Raw genomic sequence first — 19,326 nt, forward strand, 5'->3', positions numbered from 1 at the left:
AACCTAGTGTAAACATCACACTGTAAAAATATTTCAAAATTAGTATACTGTGAAATTAATAAATATATTTAATGAAAGAAAGAGGAAGCAGGCTCAGAAAAGTGAAGCCACTTAGCCATCCAAGCCCTTCCAGCAAATGTGATTTCTTTGCTCATGTTCATTCCTGCAGCGAATCCTTGTCATCCTTTTCCTCCAGCGGAAGCCATACACCCACGGGAGCCCACACCTCTTGGTCTGGGTCGGCCACACAGAGCTCTACCACCGGCTCATCCACGGAGAGGGGCTCCATTTATTCCTGGAGAGATGACGTATGTCTCAGAATATTTTGGATAATCTTGTAATTACAGTTTATAGTGAAGAGTTGCTTCCTTATATTCAAAATTATTTTTACCAATTATAAAAGCATGACCTATTGCATACATACATGTACATACATGTAAAAGCATGTACATGTTACATGTGAAAATAATAGATCACGAACTGTGGAGGAAAACAGAACTCCCTCGTGACCTTCTGGCCCCGTCTTAGCTGCCCGCAGTTTTCTTGTTTCCACCCTGCAGTCGGCTCTCTGGGTGTGTGCTCCTTGTGACTTCTTGGATGGTATCCATGGCCGGAAATTCAGGACTTGAATAAGAAAAAAATGCTGGAAAAGTAAAAGCTGTGACAGCCACTGTGATTAGAGAACTCCCCGCCAGTATTCCCAGTCGGATATTTCACCTTCACCTCCTACCCCTGGGGGGGCTGTTGCCTCTGAACTGCTTTTGTCTGTGTGAGCCTGGGATTCTGGCTGGGCGAGCTCTGCCTCCACTGCTCCAGCTTGCTCAGGAGCTCACTGGCTCCAGTCTCCTCCCTCCTCCTCCCTCCAAGGGTCTCCGTGGATCCCAGGACACAGCCCTCCTTTTTAAGGCCCACCTGGCTGCAGCACCTTGGGTGTTCTGTTTTACCTCGTTTATGCTGGGTTTTTTGTTGTTGTTGTTGTTGTTGTTGTTGTTTTTTGCTTGCTTGCTTTCTCTCTCTCTCTCTCTCTGTCTCTCTTTTTTTTTTTTTTGAGACAGAGTCTCGCTGTCGCCCAGGCTGGAGTGCAGTGGCGCGATCTCGGCTCACTGCAAGCTCCGCCTCCCGGGTTCACGCCATTCTCCTGCCTCAGCCTCCCGAGTAGCTGGGACCACAGGCGCCCACCACCACGCCCAGCTAATTTTTTTGTATTTTTAATAGAGACGGGGTTTCACCGTGTTAGCCAGGGTGGTCTCGATCTCCTGACCTCGTGATCCGCCTGCCTCGGCCTCCCAAAGTGCTGGGATTACAGGTGTGAGCCACCACGTCCGGCCTTTTCTCTCTCTTTTTTTTAAGACAGAGTCTTGCTCTGTCACTCAAGCTGAAGTGCAGTGGTGCCATCTCGGCTCACTGCAACCTCCGCCTACCAGGTTCAAGCAATACTCCTGTCTCAGCCTCCCAAGTAGCTGGGATTACAAGTGTGCACCGCCATGCCCAGTTAATTTTTGTATTTTTAGTAGAGACGGTGTTTCACCATGTTGGCCAGGCTGGTTTCGAACTCCTGACATTGTGATCCGCCTGCCTCGGCCTCCCATGGCATGAGCCACTGCGCCCGGCCTCTTTGCTTTCTTTAAAAGCGGTTCCCCACTCCCACTGCACATGGGAATCCGCTTCTGTCCGCAGCTGTGCAGCTGTGATTCTCAGGGGAGCCGGCAGGGCAGGTGCACCGAGGGGGTCTGAAAGGGACTCAGCTCAGCACTGCTAGGAGGACCTTTCACGCACGCAGCTCCCTTACTTAGGGGCAGCTGCCTCCTTCCTCTCCCTTACGCCCACTCACCGCCACCCCTCAAGCCCGCCTTCCTTGGTAGAAGGCTGAGCACCACTGCTTTACTCTGTCCAAATTCTAGGATTCTTTTAGTACAACGTTTAATGGAATTACCAGGGAAATTCGTATAGCTTCCATTAATACTCAGGCCTCACCCTGATAACCACACTTCTTAGGATAACTAAGGATTTTTTTTTCCAGTTCATTGATTTAAGGAGATTAATGGCCTTTTCTACAAAAGTAATTTTCTTTTCTATGGTATCACCAGAAGAAAAAAAAATCTTGTATTTTGCAGGTGTGCTTAGGTGTGTCAGGCACAGCTCTGTGAGGAGCTGCCTGTGTTTGCAGACATACAGATGTGGACGTGTCTGTGTGTCTACGCTGATGTCTGTGGCAGTATGAACATGTCCATCTATACCTCTATCTATGCGAATTCTCGAGTCTCATAACTTCCGTGGCAGAAGTTTTCTCTATTTAACAGTAAAAGAATCCGAGGCTCAGAATGAGATGGCATTTCTCAGAAAGGTAACAGCTGGAGCACAGGTGTGTCTGACTGCAAAGCCACCGTCTTTTTACCAAGTGATGCACCCTCCTACATAGTGGGTGACAGTAAATGTATAAGTAGCGTTGATCCGGAAGCCCGCAGTTCTGTAACTTGCAGTGTCGTAACCAAGTGTGCATTTCTGTTTAGGAATTTGACGAAGCCAGTTCACAGTCAGTGCAGCGGTTACTCTGGGAGGTGGAGGAAATGTTATTTGAAGGGAAAGTGAACCCTCAGACCCAGAGTCTGCTGGCCGAATGCGGGGAGTGGACAAGAAGATCCCTCCATTTGAGGTGGGACCTTGTTGGTGGAAGTTCTCTGGGGTGGGTTTTCGAAGCACCCACCCCTGACCTGCCTCGATACATTCAGTACATTTGGTCTGAAAGTGCCTGCCCAGTCAGAATATGGATGCAGAGCGCAGTCCTTCACTGAGAGATCACTTTCCTCTTACGGTGTCTGAGGAAATACTGAGACATTCCAGTACTCAAGCGCCTTTTAATTTGTGAGAAGCAAATTCAGCCCATCCTGAGAAGGGCATGACACATATAGGAATGCAAGAATGGTGGAGGCCACCTCTTACCTTCACATTCACTGTGTGTGAGCAGCACATGTCTGTCTTCATCACAGAACACAGCGAGGGTGGGCAGAGATGATTTGCTGAACGGCTGGATAGATGGGTCTTCCCATCTCACCCATTCCTTATGTAGGGAGGAGCGTGTGTTACTTTTCATATCAAAGATGGAGAATACGGATTGGGTATGAAGGCAAGCTTTTCTTTTCTTTTTTCTTTTTTCTTTTTTTGAGATGGAGTCTTGCTCTGTCGCCCAGGCTGGAGTGCAGTGGCGCGATCTCAGCTCACTGCAAGCTCAGCCTCCTGGGTTCATGCCATTCTCCTGCCTCAGCCTCCCCAGTAGCTGGGACTACAGGCACCTGCCACCACGCCCGGCTAATTTTTTGTATTTTTAGTAGAGACGGGGTTTCACCGTGTTAGCCAGGATGGTCTTGATCTCCTGATCTCGTGATCCCCCCGCCTCAGCCTCCCAAAGTGCTGGGATTACAGGCGTGAGCCACCGCGCCCGGCCAAAGGCAAGCTTATCTTTCAGTCACTCAGCCAACGTACTGGGGGACAGTTTATCAAAGTTACCTGAGTTCCTCTGGATTCTGTCTGGGGAGAATCCATCAGAACACTCATGTAAATGTGGCTGGATTTCCTGGTTACATTCACTAGGTAACTTTTACAGAAATCTTGACCAACTAGGGTTTTTTTTTTTTTTTCTTTTCAACCCTTAATAAGCCACCTGCCCTAAAGAGTATGATATGTCCACTAGATACTAGTTGTGGATACTCACTTTTCTGGGGATGATCACTCATCAGAAATTCGGGAGCTCACACTTATTCTTGTCACTGCTGTCTTACATCATTGATAGAAATGGAGGGAAGGTGGGAAAAGATTGTCAGGTACATAAGCCAAGTGTGCATATTTATATATTTGTATTCTTGTTATGTTTGTGTTTAACTGTGTATTAGTTAATATGTATGGAGGGCTTCTTTGTGCCCAGTGTTGCCTTAGACACCCGAGTCTGTCATATATGATCTCTAAGCCATTCATCAGCCCTGCAAGGTAACCATTATTATCCTGTTTTGCAAATGAAAGACAAACAAATGAAATTAGCCTGAGAACCTTGCCTGAGACTGAGTCAGTGGAAGAACAGTCTGGCCTAAACTCTCAAAGTCACACTTCTGTGATGCGTGATGCTTCCCACGTACCCATACACATCTTATCATACACATGCCTTCAAAATCATTGTCTCCTACTTTTAAAATCTCCAAACATTTTCCCTTTGTCTGATCAAAAATGTCAGTAGCTTCTCTTTGACCTTGCAGAGTATTAGGAAGACAGCTGATCCTGCCCACTGACGAAGGCGTCCAGCATTTCCAGGGCAGCACTCCTGCCTCCGCAGTCCACAGACCCCCGCTCAGTGCCTGCGGACACAGCAGCAACATCAGAGAGTATGTTCAGATAAGTGACTCTCAAAAAGTATTGTTAGCTGTATTTTAGTTATACTTTTTCATGTTTATCTCATCTATAAGCCTTGGCTCCACCCATTTTGGAAATTTAGATTCTGATGAAGGGCAGGTACAGAGAACAATTTTTATAAGAAGCTTTTGATTCTGAATTGATGATAGGTGTATATGTGTGTATATAGAGAGATGTGTAATATATATATGGAACACACATGCACACACATGGTAGTTACCTTCCACGTTTGTTCCAAAGGCGCTGTGAAAGGTGGACTGGGTGCAGGATGGAAACCGCCTCACTGTGATGGATTATAAGCCTCCAGGCGGTGGCAGCAGGAGAAATGAAGCTCTGTCCTGTCATTTCTGTTCACTAGCAGATTTTGACGACTCTATGCCATTCACACATATTTGGTGTGCCATGACACAATGCAGTCCTTTCACTGCAACCAAAGAGGGTACAAACTCATAGAATAATTTAGGCTTTTAAGAAGCCCTTAAAAATTTTTAATTTTTAAAAATTTTATTATTTTAATACAATAGTGTATTAAATACAATAGTGTATTATTATTTAATACACTAAAAATGTATTAAAGTGTTTTTAAGGACATGAGTTTTGTCCACTGTAATATTCAACCGTTTTGGGGGCGGGGATTCTGTACTTTACAGATAATTGAAAGATCCATCATGATCGTTTAAGCATTGCGTTCTTGGTGTTCTATAAACTCCCATGTAGAATCTATTTTTTTCCCATAGGTTGTGCGTTTCTGGCTCTCAAATAGTCCCAGCAGCGCTCTCAGCCTCTGCCCTGCCAGGCCCTGATGACACAGGGGTTGCTGACCTAACGGCACGTTCATCCCTGGAAGAAGAGGTTTACCATGTGGATGGAAAGATTGAGGAGTATTTCGCTTTTGACAGAAAAGAGGAGTAAATAGAATCTTATTTGACATTGACCTCATAAAATAATATTAATTTATTTGACATTTATTGTTATCGTATGCTCATTAAGTGTTTTGTGTATTTTTTACTCACCCAAAAGATTTCTGTTCTTTTGAGAGTAATGTACTCCCCAGAGCTTTTGGATTCCTAGCAGGCGGTGCACGTGCGGGAGCAGCGAAGAGGGTGTTCAGCGCCCTTGTAAAAGCAGACAAGGCTCCTCGCAGCCCTGGTCCTGGGGGCTCCAGGTTCCCCAGCCCTGGCTGCCCAAAAGGGCCTAAGGGGAGTTCCTGCCTCTGTACTAAATTCGTATTTTGTTCTTTTTTTTTTTTTTTTTTTTTTTTGAGACGGAGTCTCGCTCTGTCGCCCAGGCTGGAGTGCAGTGGTGCGAGCTCGGCTGACTGCAAACTCCGCCTCCTGGATTCACGCCATTCTCCTCCCTCAGCCTCCCGAGTAGCTGGAACTGCAGGCGCCCACCACCACGCCCGGATAATTTTTTGAATTTTTTTTTAGTAGAGACGGGGTTTCACCGTGTTAGCCAGGATGGTGTCGATCTCCTGACCTCGTGATCCTTCTGCCTCGGCCTCCCAAAGTGCTGGGATTACAGGCGTGAGCCACTGTGCCCAGCCTTGTATTTTGTTCTTAATCAAAAACTACAACTATTACATGATAAAAATTTGCCCCATGATTGAAAATTGGCACATTAAAAAGTAACACTGATAAAACAAGTCTTAACACATTTGAGAAGACTGAAATCAAGCATCTTTTCTGATCTCAGTGGTACAAAACTGAAAGTCAATAACAGGAAGAAAACTAGAAAACTCACAAATATGTGTAAACTAAACAACCTGCTCCTCAACAACCAGGCAGCAGATCAAGGAAGAAACCAAAAGGGAAATCAAAAAATATAATGAGACAAATTAAAATGGAAACACAACATATTAAAACCAAACTTATGGGGTACAGTAGAAGCAGCTCTAAGAGGGAAGCCTATGGCAATAAATGCCTACATTAAGAAAAAAGAAATATCTGAAATAAACAACCTAACTTTATACTTGAAGGAATGAGAAAAAGAACAAACTAAGCCCAGACTTAGTAGAAGGAAGGAAATAACAAAGCTCAGAGCCGAAATAAATGAAGAGACTAGAAAAAAAAAGAAAGATCAATGAAACCAAGAGTTGGTTTCTTGTTTTTATTCATGTGTAATGGACAAAAATTATATATGTTAAAAAAGAACGATGCTGTTTAACAAAGAATGTTTATTAATATATGTATACATGTACATACATGAATGTGTGTAGATAGAATTATTTTAACTCTAAGCATTGATCTTTTAGTAATTGGAGTGGGTTTTTATTCTTAGTGATGATGAATGTCTTGAACAAAAACCAGCTCAGCCCGGTAGGAAATGGCACGAACTCGGACTTCCTCCTGTTTCCCCGCGTGACTGTGTCAAAGATGCCGTGGCAGCAGAAGTGTTTGATCACGTCTGGACAAATATGGTAGAACTTTTGGAAGAGCTGATTAGAAAACACTGGGAAACTACACTCACAGGTACTTACATGCAGAATTTAGCTTAATGAAAAGAAAAAGTCCCTGTTCCTCGGCCCTGGGCTCCTGCTCCCCAGCTTGGCCAGACCTAGAACATGACCAGTGAGAAGACAAGTGGGTGTTCTGACTTTACTCATGAGTGCTCTTTAGTGCCTTCAAAAAGGACGCTATTGTTTTTTGTGTTATAAAAAATAATGCAGGGCTGGCTGGGTGCGGTGGCTCACGCCTGTAATCCCAGCACTTTGGGAGGCCGAGGCAGGTAGATCACCTGAGGTCAGGAGTTCAAGACCAGCCTGGCCAACATGATGAAAGCCTACCTCTACTAAAAATACAAAAATTAGCCAGGCGTGGTGGCACGTGCCTGTAATCCCAGCTACTCGGGAGGCTGAGGCAGGAAAATTGCTTGAACCCAGGAGGTGGAGATTGAGATTGCAGTGAGCAGAGATCACACCACTGCACTCCAGCCTAGGCAACAAGAGTAAAACTCCATCTCAAAAAAAAAGAATGCAGGGCAGGCATGGTGACTCAGAACTTTGGGAGACCAAGGCAGGAGAATTACTTGAACCCAGAGGTTCAAGGCCAGCTCAGCTTGGGCAATATAGTAAGACCCTGTCTTTTCAAAAAATACAAATAAAAAGTTAGCCAGGCATGGTGGCACGTGCCTGTAGGCCCAGCTACTCAGGAGGCTGAGATGGGAGGACCCCTTGAGCTCAGGAATTCAATATTAAAAGTGAGCTATGATCGTGCCGCTGCACTCCATCCTGGGCAACAAAGCGAGACCATCTCTCCCCCAAAAATAGCAATGCATATGCAGTCTGGAAAACACACAAATACACAAGAACAAGGCTAGAAGTCACGTTTTTTGTTATAGTAAAAATAATTTACCTAACTACTCTCTAATAATGAGAGATTTGTTTTTCATTGTTCGTGACATTATCTGTAATGTAAAATGTAAACATCGCTAATTGAATCATGCTTTAATCCTCTTACTTCATACAAAATATTCTCTAAACTTAACATTGAACAAAAATCATAAAAATGTCAGTGATGGACATTAATGACCAGTTTTATTAATCAATTTGTACAATAAGGCAATAATCACGTTAACCTAAATCCTGTTCTTTTTCCAGTATTTAAGGAATTAGTTGGGCTTTATCATGTGCTGAGAATCTGTGTTGCCCACTGTGTGATCTGCTTCTCCAAGCCCTGCAACCACAGTTCCAGCAGCCAGTTGCTCCACAGGGGTCTCTGCCCTCCGTGGTAACACGTGGAGTGGCCGTAGCATGGGCTCGTGGTAGCTCAAGCACACATATTCTCTTTCAAGAGTGAATTTTAAGTATTTGTATTAGATAATCTGATGTTTCTTGTAATATTGATTCTTCTGTTGACACAGAAGGGAAAAAACAGAGAGAAACATTGAAAGTGGCTGGAAACAGATTTCCGCACGTCCTCATTCCACGCGCTCACGCCGATGGAGCCAGTGGCCCCCCGTCCGGACGCTCCGAGGCTCACGGCATCTCCCTGGCTTCTCGTCCGAACCCGCCCCAGGTCGGTGCTTTCACACCCTTCTCCCTCTTGCCTTCACTCTGTGTGTCTCTCACCTCAGTTTGTCGTTCTGTTAAACTGCGGTACTGAGATATTTGGGGCTGCTTTCCACGCTGCCCGCAGAGGGGTCCATGCAGGCTTTCCATGGTAACTTAAAGGGAAACCTTCACGGTGTCACAGTGCCTGGAGCCCTTGACGTCCTGCCTCTGAAGGACGAGGATGTGCTCAAGTTCCTTGCGGTAGGAGCGCACGCAGGCGGCACCACCCTCGGCTTCCAGATGGAGCAGTATATCCACAAAAGGACGGACCAGCGACGGCATCTCTGTCATAAATCTGAAGGGACCTGGGAGAAGCTGCTGCTGGCAGCTCGTGCCATTGTTGCTGTTGAACCCTGCTGAGGTCCCTGTCTTGCTCCAGGAACACTGGCCGGCAGGCTGTGCTGAAGCTCACTGCTGCCACCAGAGCCACTCCAGCTGCTGGCCGCTTCTCTCCTGGAAACTTCCCTCGCCAGACCCAGGCAGCCTTCCGGGAGCCATGTCTGCTGGTCCCATGTCTACTGATCCCAGGCGACCACCTGCCTCTCAGAGAGGCGTCTTGGCTAACCCACCTCCCATTGCTCTGTGGAACACAGATTCTCCTCTGTGCTGTGTGGAAGTCACCATCCGGTGCAACAAGGGAGCTCACTCAGTGGGCCTGAAGGGGTGGCTGCTGGCTCAGGGAGTTCTGGGCATGCGTGACACCATCCCCCAGGGACACCCATGGGAGTCCACGCCTGACCTCTGCTTCTGCAGAGACCCTGAAGAGATTGAGGTGGAAGAGCAGCCTGCTGCTGATGCAGCTGTGGCCAAGGGGGAGTTTCAGGGGAACAGATTGCTCCAGTGCCTGCTGAGCATTGCCGCCCAGCCTGAGGCTGCAGACCCAGCCCCTGTGTGCACGGCTGTCCAGCCTGAGGCTGCAGCCCCAGCCCCTGTGCATACTACCGCTCAGCCCAAGGGTGCAGACCCAGCCCCTGCACACACTGCCGCCCAGGTTGAGGGTGGAGACCCAGCCCCTGCACGCACTGCTGCTCAGCCTGAGGCTGCAGACTGCTCTGAAGGTGCGGGTACCCCCTGTGCCTATTCAGCCGTCCCTACTGCAGACTGGAGCACTCAGCCTGCCAGGCAAGCCTGTTCTGCAGCTCCCAACGCTCAGGCCCCTGAATGAGGAGGATCAACCACTGAGCGGTCTCAAGCTGTTCTTCCACAGGCCACCAGCAAGATGGAAATAAGGCCGATGGAAAATAAACATCAGTTTCTATTTAAAACAATGATATTCGGGTCTGTTTGCAATGTGATTATTTCATGAAGTTTAACAGAATTACCACATGGCACTGCTCTGAGATGTGAAGCTGTTTTCTACATTTTGGGAGATTAAAAAAATGCTTTCCCCTAATATTTCGAGCTAGTTTGAAAATTATAAATGTTCTCCTTTCTTTCCACCAAAGTGATAAAAGAACCAATGAGTATACATTGGGCTTACTCAGCATTTATTGGTTGTAGTTGAGGCGTTTTGAGGAGATACAGAGGTGAATCCTAGTGATACAAAAGCCGTGACACAGGGTCAGGTGCAATACATTCTGTGAGGGTCGCGCAAAAAAAACAAAAACAAAAAAAACCTTGTAGAAGAATCAAAGAGAGAGTGATTTGTTCTGATTACAGGAGGGGGATTGGTCTTTTACATTGAAGGTAAAATTTGAGCAGGAATGAGCAAGGCTCTTGTGGGAGAGAACTCTGGGTGGGCCATTTCAGGCCAAGCAAAGGCGTGGATGAGTAAAAGATGGGGCCTGTTTGGGGACTGTGACTGGGCTGAGTTTAGGGGATAAGAAACTGGCAACTGCAGCATAGTGGCAAGAACAGGGGATTAGGAATCGAGAGGCCTGAGAGGAGTATTCTTCTGGATATGTTGTTTAACTTTTCTGAACTTTAGTGTCCTTAGCTTATAATGAGATTATTATCTTGTCCAAGGGATTATTGTGAGGATAAAATCATAGAAATACCCGAGAGCTCCTACTACAGGGTCCAGCACATACTGAGCGCTTAATAAATTTTTCTTGAATTGCATTTTTATTGAGAGATGTGGTCGCAGGTGAGGCTGGAAAGGATACACTTGTTCACGCGAGGCCTGTAGTGGTGCCAAGGAGGTTGTTTCCACTGCCCACCTTGTGGGGGGAGCAGAGAACACGGGTAAGGCAGGATTCCTAGTCCTGAGCTACACAGAATTTATAGTATAGTTGGAGGGAGCCCAGCCATGTCAAACAACACACACACACAGACACACACCACACCACTCACACACACACCAAACACATCACACACACACACACACTGCACACATCCCCCCACACACCCCCCCACAACCACACACCCCACACAAACACACCACATACCATACACCACACACACACCAGACACCAAACACATACCACATACACACTACACACACCACGCACACACACCACACACCAAACACATACCACATACACACACACTACACACACACCACGCACACACACCACACACCAAACACATACCACATACACACACTACACACACACCACTCACCACACACACCACTCGCACACACACTGCACACACCCGACACAAACACACCACACACCAAATACACACCCCACACAAACACACCACACACCAAACACACACCCCACACAAACACACCACACACCAAACACACACCCCACACAAACACACCACACACACAGAAAACACATACCACATACACACACACCACTCACACACACACTGCACACACCCCCCACATAAACATACCACACACCAAACATACATCCCACACAAACACACCATACACCACACACACACCACACACTATACAAACACATACCAAATACACACATACACACACACTACACCCCACACATGCACACATACCACACACACCACATATCATACACACACCACACACATACACCACATGCATACACAACCCACAACACACCACACATGTACACACCCCACACCTACACACCCCACACATACACACACACCTTCACACATACCACACACACTACCACACACCACACACACACCTCACCACACCCCACACACACCACACCACACCACACACACACCACATCACACCACACACACACACACACACACACATCTCCCCACATGGGAGGCAGTCTAGCTGATAGCAGAGTGAAACTTGCGTATATAGACTACTAGTTCTGGGCTTGATGTCTGCATTTAATACTCCGTGATTTTAAATCAGTCCCTGTTTCTCAAAACCTCAATTTCCTGATTTATGAGGTAGGAAGCTGTGAGAATTAAAGGAGATAAAACATTTCGTGTAGTGTCTGGTGTAGAGTGGACATTCAATAAGTGTTACCTTTTGTTATAATCAGATGCTAATTATATATTAATAGTCTATATAATCCTTTGTAATTAGATTTTTGTGTAATTTTTTAATTAGATGTAATGTTTTGTAATTATATATATTTTATAATGAGGTGTGTTTTGGATCATAAGTGCTCTGGGAGTCAGAAGAAAAATACTTTTCACAGAGTAGGGTAAGATATGAACCAAGGCCTAAATGACAGGTGTGATTCGTTAACATGAGAAAGGAAGGGAGGCTCTTCAAAGCAAAAGCAGAACTGCACCTGGCGTGGGAGCTTCTAAACCCGCGATCTTTGTGAGACTGAAGGGACACAGGCCTGAACAGAACCTGTGCTTCGGGGAGCAGTGGGGAGAACAGAGCGTCTCAGAGGCTTGTTTCACTCTCTAGTGTAAGTCTCTGTGCCTTTTCTGTTCTAAAGAAACTTTTGGAATTGCTACCTGCTTATTGTATTTTTTTGGTCTCTTTAAACTGCTCTGACAAGTTCAATACAACATTTCCCACTTAAAAAAAATAGGCAGTATGAATATCACACCAAGAGCAGTGGATGAGCCTTTAAATATCAGGCAAAATAAACAGACCAGAAAAATATGGACATTCTAGAAGCTGAGGCATTTTTTAAATAGCTGTTTTGTTTTTATAATTACTTTGTTTGGATAAATGTTAAAAAAAAATAAGTGGACAGCAAAGTTAACAGAATAAAAATAGAGCCTGCTTTGAAATACTCAAGGTGTTCTAGTTCTAATTATGAAAGCTCTTAAGTTATTCCTCTACATATGATTGTGGTTGCCACATGTGTTCATGAACTAGAACAGAATTCCAGTCCCAGAAATCCTGTTCTCCTACATCTAAATATGGTTATTTAAAAAAACTTTTAATTTTACTTTAAGTTCTGGGATACATGTGCAGAATGTGCAGGTTTGTTACACAGGTATACATGTGCCATGGTGGTTTGCTGCACCTGTCAGCCTGTCATCTAGGTAAATATTATTTTAAATCCTAGTTGGTCATATTGTGGGACTGAAGAGGGAGTTAAGAATTCCTTAGCCCTTAGCTCACGCTTTCTGTCATCTCATTTAATTCTCTCAATAGCTCTGTGAAGTAGGTATGATTTTTCCCCAATGTAAAGATGGGGCCATTAAAGGTCCAAGAACAGAGTAAGTTTTCCAGAATTACAAATCAGGAAGCAGTTAGAGCTGGGATTCAGACTGACGCTTTCGAGGGCCCAGGCCATCTCACCGCTTCTGGGAAGAGAACCCAGGCAAGTGTGGAGAGGAGGAGAGGAGGAGAGGAGAGGTCCCAGGCAAGCAGGACAATGAGGAGCCGTGATGCCCGGCCTGTGCTTCTCCCACTTCTCTCTCTGCCTTCCTCACCCTGGAGTTACCAGAGGCTGATACACGTTGACCACACCAGTGCTCCCTTGCCCTCCAACCTCCGGGATCTCAGAGCATGGGGGGAGACTGAAGCACGGCTCTGCTTCCCTGCAGCCTCCCTGCCAGGTCACCCTGGGCTGGTGGCGTTCCTACCCCGTGCAGCTACCCTCTCCGGGTGCAGGAACCTCTCTCTCACTTCTGGCCACTTTGGGCCAGGTGTGCTCAATGTCCCCACTGTTAGGAGCCTTGGGGAATTAACCAATTCGTTGTTAATGTCTCGGACCACATCTTTATAAAATATATCCCCTTTATTAGCTTTTCCTCCAGTTAGCTGGTGAGTGTGCCGGGTGTTTCCTGCTGACTTCGGACAAGCATCAGTCATTGGAACGGCACTGGGCATTTGTAATTCTTTTTTTTTTTTTACTGTTCTCAGATTCATCACTTCTCCAGCAGTTTTTATAGTGACATGAATGGTGTCATGACAATTCAAGCAAAACCACTTCAGCGGAGACCTGCCTATTTTGCTGACAGAACGCAGTACGTATCAGAATCAGTAGTAGTTACCCAGCCTCTTCCCTGTGCTGCAAACACTGGAGCACTGAAGACTGCAGGGGACATGAGATCACGAAGGTCCCATTTAATCCCATGCTTCAGATGTGCCTGAGCACGTCTGGAAGAGCAGAAACAGACCCTTTAGTACCAACCACAAAACAGTTACTATCGTGTATTTGGTAGGGAGAGATGGGGAAAGGGGAATGTAGTCCTGAAATTCTTAATCTTGTGGGCTTGACTGTTTGATTACCGACAGTGAAAACCTTAGCCCTCTGCCTGTGGATGATTCTTCATTGAAACAGAAACAGAAATGATGGGTCTTTTCATTCATTCAACCCGTGCTTAGGAGTATGTTCTAGGTGCCAGACTGTTCTAGGCAGTGCCCAACTAAGCACAGACAGGCGCGTTCCCTGTTATCACAGCACTCGCAGCTGAGTAGCTCACAGGATTTCCTTCCCAGGAATGAGAAGGAGGACAAAGCATCGGGTGGAGGGGCAGGTGCTCTCTCCTCCGCACGGCACAGACTGGGACGGGCCTCAGACACTCATGGATTATCACCTTCTGCAAAGAAAACACCAGTGCCCTGGAGGCTGCCTTCTCTTGCTTCAGATTCACAGAGACTAAAAACTCCCAACATCTATAGTGACGAAGTTCTTCGGGGAACAAAACTGTGAGTCTCCTTTCTTTCATAGTAAACTAAAGGTCACGGAGGACCTAGATGCTTCTCAGTTAGGGTTTATGGATCATCCTGGACAAAGCATCCTCTACCTAGTTTTACATAGATGCTTTTCTAATGAGTTCATCGAGCATTTAACATTCCGCTTGCTCCAGTGGTCTACTTAGCTGTATCCTAGGACACAAGGTCAGGCAATGTCCCTGTCACACAGGCGGAATGAGCCTCTGATGCTGGGGGACCTTGGGTGGATTTCAGTGGCCTCATCTGTGAAACAAATAATTAGCTAATGCCTTTCAATTACATAATTAATACTTTTCAAGGGGAGGTTTAAATAAAATAATGTATATAAAATGCTATAAAAATAAAAGGACTGTGTCCCTATCGGATTATCTTTAAGGATGCATTTTTCTCTATGTGGGAGTTTCAGCAAAGCTGTTGATTGCAGGATTCACATCCCGTCGTGGCCTCCTTAGAAAGGTGCCTGTCTTTTGCCCTCCAGCTAACTTACCAGTATCGGCCAATACTTACATTGATAATAATAGCTAATGTTTATTGATCACTTTCTTTGTTATCAGCACCAGGTAAATGAATTACATTTATGATCTTATTTATTCCCCACCACAAACCTTTATATTGTTGGGACTCATACTATCCCAAATCTGAGACGAGGGAACAGGCTAAGCCTGCCGGAGATCATCCCCGCCAGGAAGAGGCCCAGCCGGACACACCCCCAAGTGCTCTCAGGCTTTAGAGACCACTCACTGGACCCCCGGCCTGCAGGGGAGCGGTTATCAGGAGCCGAGCTCAGGAGCGGGCGGCTGCCAACGCTTACCTGGCACCCAGACTTTTTCCAGATGCAGTCATAACCCCCCTTTCAGCTTTTTAATTGGTGACTGTTTCTTTCACAGTTTGGGACTGATGTTTCCAGCTGTGTTGGGTCTGCTGTGCTGATTCCTTCGAGATCCCTCTCCCTCCTCCGCCTCGCTTCCCCCCATGCCAGTCAGCAGCACACGGTGCCAGTCAGCAACACATGGCAGGCTTTCTCCTCCTGCCCCAGCCTACCTGGGCCCCCTGTCACACCTTCATCAAATAGAAACCCATTTATGTTTCCTACTGAGATACATTCAGATGCCACTAACTGTACAAATCCCTGTGTGTTCTGACCCCTCCCTCCCTGTGGGCTGGTGATTTTTCAGCTTTCTTTTTATTATTGCCACCCTGAGGAGCCCTTTTAGACCATTCTTCCCAATTGCTCTCCCTACACATGGAATTGTCGTCCCACAGACAGCCTGTTTGTCTGTGTGCATAGCTGTGCTCTACACATACGAGGGAAGCTGTGGCTTCAGAGGGGCCAGTGCCCACCCCCTTTGGTGATGCTACCTCACCTGTGTCCCCCGGCTTCTCACCCGCCTGGATTCTCACCTGCCAGCCTCACTTTCCCTCTGACCCCCCCACACACCAGCTCTGCGTCTTCTCACCTCCATCCTCTGTCTTTCACTTGTATTGAGATAACATTTTCCCATAGTTATCAGAGTGCTGTAAGTTCCCTGGGGAGCATCCGGATAATACCACACATAGCAGAAATCAAAGACCTCCTGTGTGCCCCTCACGCAGAAACATTGAAATCACAGCTCTTGGCAGATTTCCTGTCACTTGCCAGTTATCCATGTACCTGGGTGCTCAGTGACATGATGATGTGTTGCAGGCCGACTGGCGTGGACCACATGGCTTCCCCACTGGTTCAAACGTCACGGAGCAGGTTCCCCCCGATAGGCACGGAGACCAGGGAGCAGAATACAGCAGTTCCTGGATGCCGCCTTGTTTCTGTAAGACAGATTTCATTCTATTTCAGTGGACCATTTAGGTTCTGTATTGGAAAACAAACAAAAACAACCTTGGCACTTCCAAGTGAAATTAGTAACATGAGATCTGAGTAGCTGTATTCAAATGCCTTCATAATCTGTTTCCAGAAAGTAAATGAATGGCTTATGAGAATTTACAGGGAGTGAGAGGCTTAATTCACCGTTTTGTGAAATAAAAGCATGTCTTGAACTAAATCAGAAATTCCAGGTGTCAAGGAAATCTCTGATAGGATAGTGGAGCAAAGAAGAGAGCATGAAATTTGGTCAGGAGACAGGCAGGTCCACGTGGATCCTGCCACAGAAACTCTCTTCTATGACTTGGTGCAAGTCACTTTAATCTCCCTGAGCCTTAGTGTTCTCTGTAAAAGGGGATTAATGATTCTTACCTCTAAAGAATTGTTAGAAGGACAAAATGAACTCATAGGTGTTAAATGATTCCTGACGTGAAATTATGAGCTCAGTAAATTAGGACCCTGGTCATTTCTGTCGGTCATTTTTACAGCTAACCTTTGCTGTGTCTATTGCAGTGGAGGGCAATACCTTCTGCAGTCAGACTCGCCTCGGCCAGGCAGTCAGGTCTGCGGGGGGTGTGCTGTTGCCAGCATGCACATCCAGGCAGCCCCCAGGTTTACAGCCACCCCTCACTCCACTTCACACAAGTAACTTGTCTCTAGTCATTTTATACAACACAGAAGGACCCCTGTTGTAGGAGCATAAAGACATAGTGAGAGAAAAACTCTACCTGGAGCCAGGTTTCCTCCTGCATGCCCTGTGCCACCTTGAGCCCAGCACTGGAACCCATTCCCAGAAGGCAAGAGTTGCAAAGTGTTCATGTTTAACCTTAGAATAGCATCATTTTACAAAAGGCAGTGGAGTGCAGTGGCTCACGCCTGTAATCCCAGCACTTTGGGAGGCTGAGGTGGGTGGATCACGAGGGCAAGAGTTTGAGACCAGCCTGGCCAACATAGTGAAACCTCATCTCTACTAAAAATACAAAAAAATTACCTGGATGTGGTGGCACGTGCCTGTAATCCTCGCTACTCGGGAGACTGAGGCAGGAGAATCGCTTGAACCCTGGAGGCCAAGGTTGCAGTGAGCAGCGATCCCGCCATTGCACTCCAGCCTGGGTGACAGAGCGAGACTCTGTTTTAAAAAAAAAAAAAAAAAAAGGCAAACATCACATTAAAAAGTCTGCCACTTCACAAATGCAGAATTACATTTTCTTAAGGTTTTTTAATCTCTCTTTCCCTATTATGACACTATCATTTTATCAGGCTTAATAGTGCTGTTACATAATCAAAATATATTTCGTCAGGTATTTATCCTTAGGAGACCTGATCCTTAGTAATGTCTAACTAAAAGTTTCCAAATAGATGAGTGAACGATTGAGCATGTCAAGATTTTCTTTTGTGTTTTTAAGGATTGCATTTATTTTAAACAAGAACATACTATCCTTCATTTAGTACAGAGGAAGGCATCTACAAACCCGTGTGTCGAGTGCCATGCCTGACGGTACAGAACGATCGCGTCTTCGAGAAAGAACAGCCACCCTGGAACAGTTGTCAAGGCCCAGCACAACCCACACGTTCCGGGTAGGTTCTCCGTTTCCTATAACTTTAATTTTGAAAAAACATTTGAAAAAAATGAAACTTGTCCCTGATTTTATTTTTCTTCCAGCAGTCGGATACGCCTCGAAAAAGTTCATTGACACAAATGGAATTTGCTGCTCACACATGGACAGGTCAAAGTATTTTGACAGGTCAGCTTTTCTCCATATGTAAATAAAGTGATGTAGTAAGTGAGATTTCAAGTTTCAGACAGTGAAATGGAAGATGATCTACCTTGATAAGCCTATTTTGCTGTAGGAGGGAATAGCAAATGTTTGGGGCCTGTGGCCTGACCTCAGAAACCTGGATCACAGAGCACACCTGCAGAGACTCACTTACCTGCTGTGAGGTCAAGAAGAGGGGAATGTCCAAAAGCTCTCAATGAACTGGGGGCCTCACTCTAAAAAAAAAAAAAAAAAAAAAATGCTGTCTTAGGAGCAGTCGGTACCTCTGTCTGCTGTAGCGTTTTCATGCTCTATTTCTAAGTGAAACTCTACTCTCAGATTCTCTTTGAAAATCTGATGATAAAAATGCTTGAGAAAATTAACACAGATTTGCTAATTACTTTATAACACAAGGTTTTACAGATAAATAGGTATTCTCAGCCTGGTATGCTGTTCGCAGGATATTCTAGTTTGAATACGGGCCAGTGATGTTTCCAGTTCTAGAACAGTCTCCAACACTATTTTCAAGGCGGTAGTGTGGCCTCATGAGGTGTGCTGCTCTGGAGTCTGACGTTGGATTTCCACCCTCGCTCTGCCACCGGCTGTGCAACCCTAGGAATGTCCCAACCTCTCTGGCCCTCAGCTTCCTCTTTTATAACAAGCGGGGTAGATAAAATCATTATTGGAAATCTGTGAAAAGGATCTAGCTAGATACCAGGCATATATTGCTCAGAAATGATGAATTATGAACCATTTGTATTATAAATAACCTGAAATTTCAGGGATAATTTATTGTTTTACAGGGACTTTTAAACATATAATTCTAAAAATAAATTTCGTAACATGTAAGCGTTGCATAGCACAGATCTGTCGCTGTCCACATCAGCCCTCCTGTCGTCCTGTAGCATAGTGATGTAGCATAGTGATGTAGCATAGTGATGTCGAGATTCTTCAGCTCTGTAAAGTTCTGCTCCTGCGCTAGTCGCTCTGGGCTGCTGGGCCTTTTTGTTGCTTTTCTTGTATGTTCCTTAGCAGCATTAGCGGTCATTCGCATGTCAACAGCTCGTTCTCTAAAAAGCAGCCATGCTACATGGTCAGGTGTTGCTTCTATTTATTTATTTATTTATTTATTTATTTATTTATTTTGAGACGAAGTCTCACTGCGACGCCCAGGCTGGAGTACAGTGGTGCAATCTCAGCTCACCGCAACCTCCACCTCCCAGGTTCAAGCGATTCTGCTGCCACAGCCCCCCAAGTAGCTGGGATTACA

At 45.8% G+C, this 19,326-nt stretch overlaps 1 protein-coding gene across 16 annotated transcripts in view; it reads left to right on the top strand.

Annotated features, from left to right (window-relative positions):
- The window catches only part of FAM149A (family with sequence similarity 149 member A), a 68,249-nt gene that overhangs the window by 44,729 nt on the left and 4,194 nt on the right, over positions 1–19,326 (top strand). For 8 of the 16 annotated variants that reach the window (XR_001717340.4, XR_010156780.1, XR_008547691.2 and 5 more), the window contains 11 exons: positions 170–308; positions 2,511–2,653; positions 4,245–4,370; positions 5,136–5,306; positions 6,679–6,869; positions 8,260–8,414; positions 13,629–13,732; positions 14,208–14,417; positions 16,129–16,249; positions 17,749–17,877; positions 17,963–18,044. Coding sequence is in view for 9 of the 16 variants with exons in the window: in XM_016952641.4 (XP_016808130.3) it covers positions 170–308; positions 2,511–2,653; positions 4,245–4,370; positions 5,136–5,306; positions 6,679–6,869; positions 8,260–8,414; positions 13,629–13,732; positions 14,208–14,417; positions 16,129–16,249; positions 17,749–17,877; positions 17,963–18,044 (1,571 nt within the window). In the remaining 7 variants the exon portion in view is untranslated. Of the gene's footprint in view, positions 1–169; positions 309–2,510; positions 2,654–4,244; positions 4,371–5,135; positions 5,307–6,678; positions 6,870–8,259; positions 8,415–13,628; positions 13,733–14,207; positions 14,418–16,128; positions 16,250–17,705; positions 17,878–17,962; positions 18,045–19,326 lie in introns of all 16 variants that reach the window. The other 8 variants (XR_001717341.4, XM_016952643.4, XM_063810068.1 and 5 more) reach the window with 4 other exon arrangements.

This window comes from Pan troglodytes, chromosome 3 (genome assembly GCF_028858775.2).
Source record: "Pan troglodytes isolate AG18354 chromosome 3, NHGRI_mPanTro3-v2.0_pri, whole genome shotgun sequence".
Lineage (NCBI taxonomy): Eukaryota > Metazoa > Chordata > Mammalia > Primates > Hominidae > Pan > Pan troglodytes.